At 35.8% G+C, this 12,970-nt stretch overlaps 1 protein-coding gene across 3 annotated transcripts in view; it reads right to left on the bottom strand.

Annotated features, from left to right (window-relative positions):
- Positions 1-5,198: 5,198 nt before the first annotated feature.
- Positions 5,199-12,970, bottom strand: part of fhip2b (FHF complex subunit HOOK interacting protein 2B) — a 57,147-nt gene continuing 49,375 nt past the window's right edge. For all 3 annotated transcript variants that reach the window (XM_039769220.1, XM_039769221.1, XM_039769219.1), the window contains 2 exons: positions 10,789-10,889; positions 5,199-5,382 (listed from right to left, as the gene is read on the bottom strand). In XM_039769220.1, coding sequence (XP_039625154.1) covers positions 5,280-5,382; positions 10,789-10,889 — 204 coding nt within the window. In that variant the 3' untranslated portion in view covers positions 5,199-5,279. The remainder of the gene's footprint in view (positions 5,383-10,788; positions 10,890-12,970) is intronic.

Here is a 12,970-nt window from a genome sequence, read left to right as displayed (position 1 = left end):
TCTAATTTGTGGACTTACAAGTCATGGAATCCAAAGCCTATCCAAGCAGCATCAAGCACAAGGTAAGAACTGACCAGACATGGCAACAATAACATAAAAACCTGATACTTTACAATATACTATATACAGTGTGTATATATATATATATATATTATATATATATATATATAACACGCATCATAAATTGAAAGATAAAATTCCACATTTTAATTGTATTTGACTTCTGTCTTGCCCCAATGTGGGACCATTTGTAAAATTCACTAGAAAACCAGGTCCCTGTCACATCTGTTGCACTGGGCAAGAAAAACTGAAGTTGTTTAACAAGCACTCTAAATAGCATTAGGCAGATTCTGTTTTTATGAATCTTCAACAGAAAGGGATTTAACATTTACAGTTTTTTTCAAAAAACACGAGATATTGAATGAATTTTCCATAATCCTCATTGAAAAGTAACCTGCAGAAAGTTTGGATTATGAGCAAGTCCAATGCAGTGAAAGTTTGCAAAATTCATTTTTGAAAATAATCTGCAATGATTCTTGTGAATAAACCTTATATTTTGCACAAAGAACACTAATATTTTAATGACTTATAATGTACCAAAATTATTTAACAATCAAATCTAAGCAATTCATGGCCAAAAATTGCTTTGATACATAATACATAAAAAGTGTCAAGTTCTATCTGACAATAAAATTCCCACCTTTAATCACTATTTTTTTTTTTTTTTAACATTTGTTTTACACATGTGGGCCACTCTTTTACAGGTGGCCCTCTATAAGGATAGGGTAGTAAAATGTGTTAATACACAAGGTTTCAGTCTTTCAAAACTGTTGTGTGTCAGTACTGTATTAGTGTGCTGTAAAATGGTTCACTCTACTAAATAACAAAATGAGAGTTTGGCACTCGCCCTCCTACCACACTCCCATCTGTTATTAATTATGTGTTTAATCATCTTGTTTTTTTATATCTGTTACATACTTATTTAATTAAACAAAAGCTTCATTTAAGGTGGCTACTTCATAGCTTTAGTGACATGGGTTCAAATTTCTGATCATAAAAATATGATCTGTTGTTAAGTGCCAAACTGTGAAAATGCACTGCAATGAACTTGAATTATTTCCAGGGTCAATTTCTGCCTTGTGCCAAGTGGATAGACTCTGGCTTCTCTTGACCATGTAATACTAAAAAGCAGGTTTAAAAAAATCAAAGTTACAGTACATAAATCTTTTATTCTTTGCTATATATGTCTGGCTGTTTTATTGTTTTTATTGAACTGCTCTCAAAATGTCTACCACCGAACTTCTTTTGTGGAACAGCTTTGATTTTATTCTAGAAATAACACAGGCTTTATAACTGTTAACGTGCATATTTTCATTGCTACTAATTCATTTCTAACCTTATGTACAGTAATTCTATTGTAAAAAGGCAAACGTACAGTGTATACTCACAAAATATTGTTTACACAAGTAACAGTCTTTAACAGCAGTTTTTCAGCCGCATTTCTTTGTAATGATGTCACAGGAAAAAAGTCTAATTTACTGCCAAGCAATGAAACATTCTGTTGTACACTTTATGTTTGAGAATTTTGAAGATGTTTTTCGTTAGCTGACAGGAAAATGTTTTAGTATATAATATCATAGCCTACTTTCATTACTCAAATGTACTTTAATATTGATTGAAGGGAAATTAAAGTTGAATTACTGATACATAATCTATTAAGCTATCGCTTTAGAAGAAAAATAATAGTACAGTCCCTTCATAATCACTATGAATGGTGCTAATCTGACTCTGTAAGCCCAGTTTTATTTTTATTTTTTATAAATTAACAAATGTATATTGCCTTTTTACCTGTTTTGGATTTGAACAAAGCAGTATATAGAAAAATAATGTACTCTTAATGTATTTTAAGGCTTGGCCTTATGCACTGCACAGCTTTATTTTCATTGCTTTGACTTGCTTGAATCCCTAAATTAAAGCAACAAATTCCTACAGACCAAAGTAATTGTTTCTGTTTCTAATTGACATCTTCTGCAAAAGTCTGGAATATCTAGTCACTTTCCTAATTGTTTGGATTTTCTCAATTTAGACAAATGCAATAATTGGTCAGCAACAAGCATAAAGTACAAGAACACATCTCAAACTGTACAATTACAAATTATTCAGGTTAATGGAGGCTGTTCAACAACAGGAAGTCAACAACTGCAAATCTGCAGAAAACCAAGAAAAAGGAAATAAGTCTATGTTTACAGCAAAGCCAAAATCAGTAACCTGCTCAGAAGAAATGATTTAGTTTAAACCACTTGATAATTTGGTTACATATAAGAGGCCCAAGTATTTATGTATTCATTAGTCTCAAAACGCCACATACAGCTGGATTGTTCACTGAAAGTGTCAACTGGTGTGAATCAGGTTTATAATGCTAGTACAGGGTCTTAAAAAATTTACTGTAAAGACTCTGCAATGTGTAAACTGACCAAAAAATATCGATCTCCTCATCGTTAATGCCAGTCTAGTTTTGATTTTAACTACATCATTTTTCATTTGAAGTTCTGTTGAGTAATATAAAGTGCAGTATAAAAAATCCATTAAATGTTCCATACCTGCAAGATTTCCCTGTATGGTGAAATGATAATTTTTAATTAAGAATTATTCAAATGAGGTACAAAGTAAAAGTGGCATTTCATTGGTAGCATACTGCAGTCACTTCCATTGTGAAGCCAACTTTTGTGAATTTCTTAAAATTACTTCAGATTACTTTCTAGGATTATCAGCACTACTCTCGAGCTGCCTTAGTTTTCTTTTATTGCTTCCAATGAAAGAGACCCATTTTGCATGATTAGAAGCAATCTATAAATGTGGTGTTATGGGTCCACAGCTCGTGGAGAAAAGGCCATTGATTTTAAATAAATAATCACCGCACCCGAGGCGGCTTCGTGAGGGGGGCGTTGTTGTAGCGAGCCGCGGGGCAGTCGTCGATGTGGGCGTTTCTCACCGTGTGCACAGGTGAGGAACTGCCCACATTCGTGATTGCTCCCGTGGCTAATGCTGCAGCTGTGATGGCCCCTCACGTTTTTAAAAGAAGCGCAAGTCGGTTGGGGAGAAAAGAAAGAAACGTTCGGAGAGAAAGGAAAGGAGAGGACGGAGGTTACAGGGAGCGTGGAAGCAAGCGGTGCAGGAGAGAGACGGACACGCGGAGCGTGTGGTGAGCGCGCGATCGAGCGCTCGTGGGCAGCTGCGAGGAAGCTGGGTGTTAGGCTGACACCCAGGTGTTTGTGTAGATGTCGCTCCCGCTGAGTGATCTGGTAGCGGGAGTGACAAGGTGAAAGCGACGGGCCGCAGAGAGGCCATGAAAAGGCAGCGGAAGTCGGGAGACTTGGTGATGGAATCCCCAACGTGGGCGACCTGGCCGTTGAGGGTAATCAAGTCTCGGGGACTGGGATGAGTGCCAGACCGAAGCCAGGGATCGGGAGGTCTCCAGTCTCGAGCGTGTGATGTAGGAGGGCAGCTGTAGAGAGCGTCTTGCCTGCTGCTAAGCCCGTAATGGATAAGCAGGTGAGACGCATACAGAAAAGAAGCACCAAGCTTATTTGTTGTTGTTTTTAAAGACAGCTTCCTGATCATTTTAACCTCTCGATTTTAAGGATTGTTTTTCTATTAAGTTTTAACCCCCACGTGTTCTTTTAATGGATTATTTATTTTATTGAAGATCTGCACTATTTATTGGAACACTGTTTTTGATTTGATGGACAATTATAAATAAAAGCACTTTTGCACTTTTTACCTTCCCCTTGCTAAGATGCTCAATTATTGCCTTCACTGACTAGCTCACTCGGCAACATTATCGACGGTGTTGGGTTCGAGTGCTTCCAATAGCAAAGGGAGTGTGGAGCCAGAACCCACATCGTCACAATAAAGCAATGCACAAAGGCCTAACTTGCCACAGAATTTTTGGAGTGCTTGTATATTATATGAACCATAAGCAGACTCGAAAGGCAATCACAAAATGCATAAAAAAACATTTTCAGTATGCTAATGTGAAAGCAACGATAAAGTGCAGCATAACCTCACAAGGCAGCAGGGGGCCAGAGCATGTCCCAGAAGCAACGGGCACAATACTTTAAATACTGTTTACTAATGTTCATATTTTTCCTATTTGCTTTTTCTAACTACATGCCATCTAATTGTCGACAGCACAAATAGAAAATCATTTTCTTTCTTTAGGAAACATTCACTCTGTAATTAGCTGTATCCGTTAATAAATTCCAACCCAAATGACCCTTTATCTTTTAAACATTTAATGGAGAAATGCTTAAAATTATTTACATATCTTAAAAAAGCAGTGAATGATTTGTTTGAATGGATATTTGTATGATACAATCATATTGGCATTGCTTAACATACACACATGACAAAAGAGTGTAACATAGACAGTGCAAGTGTTAACACTGACAAGGAATTCAGTTACTGTGTGGAAACTCAAAGATGTAATCTGAAGCTTAGGGCTTCTGACAGAAAAGTGGACTTGTGTGGATTCTCTGACAATACAAATTGACATCAATAGGATTAAAAATACCTGTTCTTATGTCTGCATTATATTAAAGATTTTAAATCCCTTTGATTACAAAGCCCATCACATATACAGTAGTACACCATTATTAATTTATAATACAGAATAAAAATATAAATAAAAAAATATTCTAAAATAGCAGTTCAAACATCTGAGAATACCTTACTATCAAGTCCTTCTAAAAACACCATATGTGTATAGTTCCACAAAATTGATTTGAAGTATTTATATTATTCATCAATACACCACAGCCTTTGATTACAGATGATCATAAAGACAAAAAATATATTTAAAACTCACTTTTTTTTTTTACAGCAGTTCAAGTCTCCTTTGGAAATTAAATAAGCCAGTAGAGTCACAAGTTAAAACACATTTACCAACAAAAATGCATTTATTACATAAACTATAAATAATAAAATATCCACTAACTATAAATGCATTTCTCTTTGCGATTAACAGGTGTCACAAATATCTTAGGTAGATATTTAAAAAAATACACACAAGATTTTACCATAATACATTGGTTTTATATATATGTATATATATATATATATATATATATATATATATATATATATATATATATATATATATATATATATATATATATATATAATTTGTTTATATTTTACAATCATACAAATCACAGAATTTACCTGAACAACAACAGAAAGCACATGAGTTCCTACAGCTCAGTTTACATTAAAGAACCTTATTGTTCTTTAGCAGAGTGTTTGACAAATGCAATTGCTGCTAGCTCTTTGCAGAACTCCTCAAGGATAATAACGCCTTTCAGGAGAGTTATGTGATCCAGCCTATGAAAACAATAGAGACACAAAAAGAACCTAATGAATTAAGAAAATGTCTTTTATCAGTTGTATAAAGCAATCACCCCACTTTCTCTGTGTCATTTAGTGACAAGAGTTCGCTGACATGATCTTAGCCAGTCACAGTCAGTTGCGTCACTCTCCTGCAATCGCTAGTTGCGTAGTTGAACATTCCCAGTGAGAGTATTATATCATGAGAGAATTGAAAAAGAAAAATAAAAGGGCTGAGATTGTGGATAAACTTTCCATACCAGGAGAACCTTCATGCAGGCATCACCGCTGTCAGGCAGCATGCTAATTGGTCGTCAGCATGCAGTGTACTCATGATATTTTGGAAATTTGAAGCAGTGCTTAAAGGTCTCTTTGGATTGTAAGGGAATATCCTCAGTCCCTGGTTCAGCACTGCTCTTATTCACAAAGGTTTGTTGGACTCCAGCAATTATATACCATTTATATAGGTTTAATTTCTCTAAAATATCTTAGGAGCTTAACATAAATTTAGCACTGCAAAACACCATTATACTAAAGTTTCTTTGTTTGGCAAAAGTTTTTTTAGGTCTTATTATTAAACATTACTTCATCAACATACATTGATCAGCCATGACAATAAAACCACCTGCCCAATGTTGTGTAGGTCCCACTCGTGCTGCCAAGACAACTCTGACCCATGAAGTCACGGACACCACAAGACCTCTCTGCAAGTGTCCCGTGGTATCTGACACCAAGATGTTAGCAGCAGATCTGTTAAGTAATGTAAGCTTTAAATAATGTTAAGTAATGAAAGAGTGGGATTACTGTGGCTAAGGTTCCACTCTGGTATCCGGAAGGTTGCCGGTTCAAATCCCTGTTACTGCCAAAGGAGATCCTGCTGTGCCCTTGAGCAAGGCCCTTAACCTGCAATTGCTCCAGGGGCGCTGTACAATGGTTGACCCTGCACTCTGACCCCAAGGGGTATGTGAAAACTAAGAAAATGTGAGATAAAAACTTTGAATTCTCTGTCATGTTACTAAACAATTTTCACAGTGTGGCACAATGTATTATCCTGGTGAAAGAAGCCACTGCATTCAGAGAATAATATGAAGGGGTGTACATGGTCTGCAGCAATCTTTAGGTAGGTGTTATGTGTCAAAATAACATCCACATGAATGCCAGGGCCCAACATAACATTACTCACAGTATCACACTGCCTCTGCCAGCTTGCCTTATTCCTCTAGCACAGTGATTCTTAAACTTTTTTAAGTCACAGACCCTTTTAAGAATCTGATGAAAGCAAAGAAATATTCACATAAACACAACTTTGCATGCAATGAATATAATGTACTTTATTTATTGAGATTTGATACACAAAGTATTATTAAACTTTAAAGTAAACAATCAAAAAAAAAAAGTAAAAAGTAATGGCCACGTATTATAATTATGAAATACAATCCTCTTGTGCAAATTAAAACAGATCTACTACTACGTTTTCTACTACAACATCTACTCTAAATCAGCAGTACCGGGCTGCATAGTGAATATAAATGTTAATTTTTATCTGACCCTCACGGACCCCCCGAAACCCATGGACCTCAGGTTAAGAACCCCAGCTCTAGCGCATCCTGCTGTCATCTCTTACCCAGGAAAATGATGCACATGTACCCAGCCATCCACATTATCTAACAGAAAACGTGACTCATCAGGCCACTTTCTTGCACTGCTCCATGGTCCAGTTCTGATGCTCAAGTATCCACTATAGCCATCTTTTGGGTTGACAAGGATCAGCAGGGCACTCTAATTGCTCTGTGTCTACACAACATGCTGCAATACTGTACACGGTGTGCTCTAAACCTCTCTCATGGCCAGCATTAAGTTTCACAGCAACTGGTGCTACAGTACTTCTTCTGCAGGATCAAATGAGATGGGCTGGCCTTCATTCCCCATGCAGATCAATGAGCTTTCAGTCCGCATGACCATAACACCAGTTCATCTGTTGTCCTTGCTTGGACCACTTTGGGTAGGTACTAACCACTGCATACTCAGAACAACCTACAAGACGTGCCACTTTGGAGTTGCTCTGACCCAGTCATCTAGCCCTTGTCAAAGTCACTCGGATCCTAACACTTGTCCCTTTTTCCTACTTCTAACACATCACCTTCAAGAACTGATTGTTCAGTTGTTGCCCTATATGTCCCACCCCTCGATAGGTGTCATTGTGACGAGATAATCAATGTTATTCATGTCACCCATCAGTGGTTTTAATGTTGTGGCTGATCAGTGTATACTTGATAAGCACAAACACAATCTAGGGCAACCTTTTTATGTGGTAAATGTTTGGCACGTATCCAGGACAAGAGCAGCACAGCTGCATCTTTACAACAATAATAGCTTATTTAAGACAGTGAACAGATCTTGTGAGCCTAAGAGTCCATAATGCTAAAATATTACAAAAAAGATCTCTCTTACAGGAGTCATGTAATCTGTCAACCCCTGCGATTCCTAGTTGGGTGATTGGACTTCCTCAAGGTGATGAGATTGCTGTCATTAAGCTTAACGTTCCTTCTAATTAGAAGTCATGTAATCTGCTATCAACTTTACTACCCTGAAAAGTGCACAAAATAAACACATAGAGAATCAAAGTATGTAAACTGTAATACAATTTTTGAAGGAAGAAAGCAGTGAACCTAGAAAAAACAATCACCTTTAATTAAAGAATATTAATTAATGATACATAAAATAGTGAAAATCTGGTAGATTTACACATGTATCAGAATATAAATACTGGGATTAAGACAAATCTACAACTGCTGACTAGCACTGCTCTTGTTTCAATTTGGAGATGGGTAACTAAATGAAACAGTTTATTGCTTCAAAGAGTATCACCGCATGTCTCATTTAGACCCTACATCATGCATTGGCTCTGGGATGCCTTTACTGATTCCCTGCCCCAAATAAGAGGCTACTTCACGAGTCTTAGGCATCACTGACAATATTATCCATAATTTATCTCCTCTTCTCCCAGTCTTTACCTGGAGTTTGCTGTCTGCTTTGCTATTTCAGTCACTACCTTTAAATGAACTGTTCCAAAACATGCTTAATTCCTGCAGACTGTCTTTGTACTTTCACTGTCTTGCAATTAGTTAAAAGTAATTACTTAATCCAATACAAGGTCAGATTAAGATCTTCTGTATCCTGCATAAATCGAGTTAATACAGTCTGGACCTCTCAGATCTCTGCTAAGCTCTCTGTAATGCACAAGTTATAAAGTACACTAATGCATGAATTCTTAAAGTAGAAAGTATAAATAGATGCCACATCACGACCAGTACTGTAGCAAAACAGGACTCTATGTAATAAGTAGTCGGGTCCCTGCAGGACTCTGACAGTGAATGAGATAGACTGGCACTGAGAACATAAAGCTGTGGCAGTAATACAGTGGGTATATAGCAAGGGAGTGGTAATAAGAACCAAGGAAATAAGACACTTTCAGGAGAACTGTAACTGAAAGGATTCTGTAAAACATACAAAAGAACCGGAAGGCTCTTCCCATTATGAGAGCTGGTGGAAGGAGCCCTTAGTACTACCTTCGTACCAGTTACTGGGCCAGACAACCTGTCTGCTCCATTAATAGAAATCAGGGTACTAGGATTGGAGAAAAACCTGAGACCACTTGGGGGAGTGCCAGGAAGAGGTCTCTTGAAGCTCCAAAGGGTACTCCTAACATGATTGTGATTCTCAGGGCATTCCCACTAGTTGATCCAGTGTTTGAGTCACTTCTGGTCAATCAGTAATTGAGCTTGGACACAGGAGGGTAAGTAGTGGTTGAAAGATATGGAATGTAATCAAAAGGAGTGTGCTTATTGTTGGCGGGTTCAGCACTGCTCATGAGGTTCACTTACAGTCCACAATGCATTTGCACACAGCTTCCCATTATATGTTGGCAGTCTTGTATCTCAAAGGAGTCATAACAGCAGGTATCATGCAGTAATGGATATTATCAAATGGGCACAGTGGACAGTTACACCCTTACATTACTCGTAGACCAATAACGCCTGGCATGTTTTCTTCTAAAACAGCAAAATCTTATAGTTTGCAGTTTTAGTTAAGTCCATTACAATCTATATTTAGTATGTTACAGTGATCTGTGAAGACAATCGTTTCTTGCATATGTTTTGGCAGTATAGCAATAAGTGTTTAATATGGTGCTTTATTGTATGAACAAATACATGTTTAGCACAGATGCTTCTAGAAACATCCATGAAGATCAAATAGGTGATAGGGGCTTTTAAAGTTACAAGAGATGATAAACAGGATACTTTTACAACATCAATAAATACATGTAGGTGGATTTTAAAATGAGTCTTTGCCAAATTGTTCACTTCTGGAATAAAGAAAACTTGCCAGTGGATGGAAAATGAACAACTCCAGCTGAAGAAATCTCATAAACTTTACAAGCTTGGCATATCTTTTTCATAGGATTTCATTTTCAGTTATTATAAGGAGAAAGAGATGCTATTGTGTCTGTATTCACCTAGATTAATATGCATAAATAAGTGAATTTCCAAGAAACAAGTGTCATGCTGAAAATACCCTTCCACACTACTACATTTTCGTGTCAAAATGCAGACATTAGTCTCTATTTGCATCTTTTGTACCCACAGTCCCAAAAAATGCTGATTTTTTTTGAAAATACACTTTATTTGCACCCTGATTGCTTGTGCTTATTATTTAGCCCTTCCCCGAATGGATCCTTCTAATAACATAGTCTAAGTCCTTGACTGCACACCCTTCATGGAAGAAAACCATACCAAAGTTGGCAGAGAAAGGTTACATTATACAGTTTGAATGCTGCATACATGTAGGCAAATAATTTATCAGTCACTACTGTTTTGCAATAATGCAATTATGGCCCTTTCAAGGATTTTTCTGCCAATCTGCAACATGCCCAATGTAGGCGAACGTCCAGTCATTTTAGTGTGGTTTCATAAATGACCTGAAAGCATTAGTATGGAATGAGGGCTGATTATTTTGGTTTAAACACCATATTTAAATGGAAACATAGTAGTGTGGACATAGCCACAGAATGGCACTTAACATTTTTAATAACAAACTGAACTTTACAAAATATACAAAATAAAAAAAAAGAAATCACCAGAAGACAGCCATTTTGAGGAGGAATATCACAAAGACATGTGCACAATTCTTTAAAACAAAACAAAAAGATTCAACAATCAAATAATGTGGAATGTACTATGACTCGGTTTATGAAAAAATACTTTTTTTTTGTTTAGCAGTAAAGATCCATCGTTGGCAGGCACATAATGGCACTAATTATTGATTTTCACAAAATAACATTTAAAAATGGAAAACTAAGTGTTTGTCATCCTTGTAACACTATTTTTCACATTTGATACTCACATTGTTTCAGGTTCCAACCCCATCAGCTGTTTGCGAACAAGCAGCAGCTTTTCTGAGAAGGTAGGAATATGCTGAATTCTCTGCATGAGCTCTCCAATGACCTGCAAGTCCAAGTATGCAAAAATAACCGACACAAAAATGTTAAAACAAAAACTGTTAGAAATCTAAAACAAACAAAAACAATTCTAACTTTAACACACAGCAATTATTGTCTCTAAAAACATCCCCAAACTATGGAAAAAAAAAAAAACTGTAAAAAGAATGTATGCAGGACATACTGTACTCCATAAACAAATGCCCATTAGCTGTTTCTACTCCATTTCCAAAGGCTATACCTCCCAACTATAAAACATATCACTTTGTTTATAATTAATCAAACATAATGCAAAATTACAATTTATAGATGTGCAACAATTCCCCACACACCTTTCAATGTGCTCTACTACATTATTCATTTTATTTCCCACTCATGGTGCCTCTACAGATCAAAGTGCTTATGATAGTATTGTGTGGATCTTGTTGCACACTTGGTGTCCCCGCGCTGCAATTGTATCATGACGTGTATTTAAACAACAGATGTACAAACATTTTTGTATAACGCCCAGAATTTTTAACACAAGTTTGAATATATTCAAATATTTACTTATTTTTAATTGGATTGTTCAAACCTTATTTTTTGGCATGTCAGGGTGGATCACAGACAATGACATTATAAAAATATGTAAATCTCCATCACACCAAAACTTTCTAGGGACCTAACAAAGACTGGAGTGATTTGCTGACAAATGTAAAAGATACCCTATATATTTTAGCCTTACAATGAGACTGAAGATCAGTTTTATAAAAGATAGCCACTTGATTCTGCTGCTACTTTGGTAGTCCAAGACACAGTATTTTCTTGTTTGTTGAGTTTTATATACAATATATGCTTAAACTTTAGCTTGGGAAGGAAAGCTTTATAGAAATATAGTATCTGAAAACTGCTGGTGAATAAATCCACTGCATTAATTAAATTTAGTTTGTTTAATGTTGTTTATACTGTACTAGTTTCATGGACTATCCGAAAGCAGTAGATGCTCCATTCTGTGACTTGTATACAAATTTGACCTGCTCCTAACATTAACATGTCACAACCATAGTAATTAGAAATACTTCATCATGTGTTTTTACAAAAACCACAGACCTGTGTTTAGCCAGCTTGCATGTTTTAAACATGATGTGTTCTTAATCATATGGGTTACAATCTTAATTCCAAAGGCCAAAAACAAAAATAATGTGACAGTAAATAATCACAATTTAAGTTTAAATAACACTGGATGAAAAAGGCATAATACTTCAAAATTAATGCAACATCATGCAAATGACTATAACATTAACACAGAACTGTTTCTCATCTTGACTTTAAGAGCTGTCTATGAATATGTCCAAGTATGTTTGTGTTAAATTAGTTGTTGGTGGGCTGCCGTTTAAAGATTTGTACTATTTGTATGACCTTTACAACATTCAATTTCATGCATCAAATATTGTTATAGTAATAAAGCATTTTTTTACATTGTTCGCTCAATTTGTGCAGTATTACAGAAATATAAGCATCTGATAAAGCTGAACAGATGACATTTTGAAAAGTAAACAAAATTATCTTATGGGAAAAATCATTTATACCACAACAAATTTCAGTTAACAGCTTTGAGATCTTTATGGTATGTGAGTTAAACTGACACATTAAGCATACTAAGGATCAAAATGGTTCACGCTGGTAAAGTGTGCTCTGCAGCATTTTCCTTTATTTGAACGAAATAAGTAATTTATTTATATATTTAAAGACATTTTAAACACTAGCATTAAGAAATAAAGAATTTTTACATTAAACAAGAACAGCATACAGAAAGAGATTAAATTAGTGGTGAAAAATTCCACTGTTATAAATAGAAAATTAACTAAAATATCTACTGTATATATTATACTTGGTATGATGCAAGCTACACTGGGGTATTTTCTATCTGACGTTTTCAATTATCTTGTTACAAGGCTATTAAACTAGTCATACTATAAAGTGTTCCACATACAGGTGCCAGTCATAAAATTAGAATATCATGACAAAGTTGATTTATTTCAGCAATTCCATTCAAAAAGTGAAACTTGTATATTAGATTCATTCATTAGACACAGACTGATGTATTTC

This window comes from Polypterus senegalus, chromosome 11 (genome assembly GCF_016835505.1).
Source record: "Polypterus senegalus isolate Bchr_013 chromosome 11, ASM1683550v1, whole genome shotgun sequence".
In the NCBI taxonomy this organism is placed as follows: domain Eukaryota; kingdom Metazoa; phylum Chordata; class Cladistia; order Polypteriformes; family Polypteridae; genus Polypterus; species Polypterus senegalus.
The sequence above is the reverse complement of the archived record's forward strand: the minus strand, read 5'-3'. Positions and strand labels throughout refer to the sequence as shown.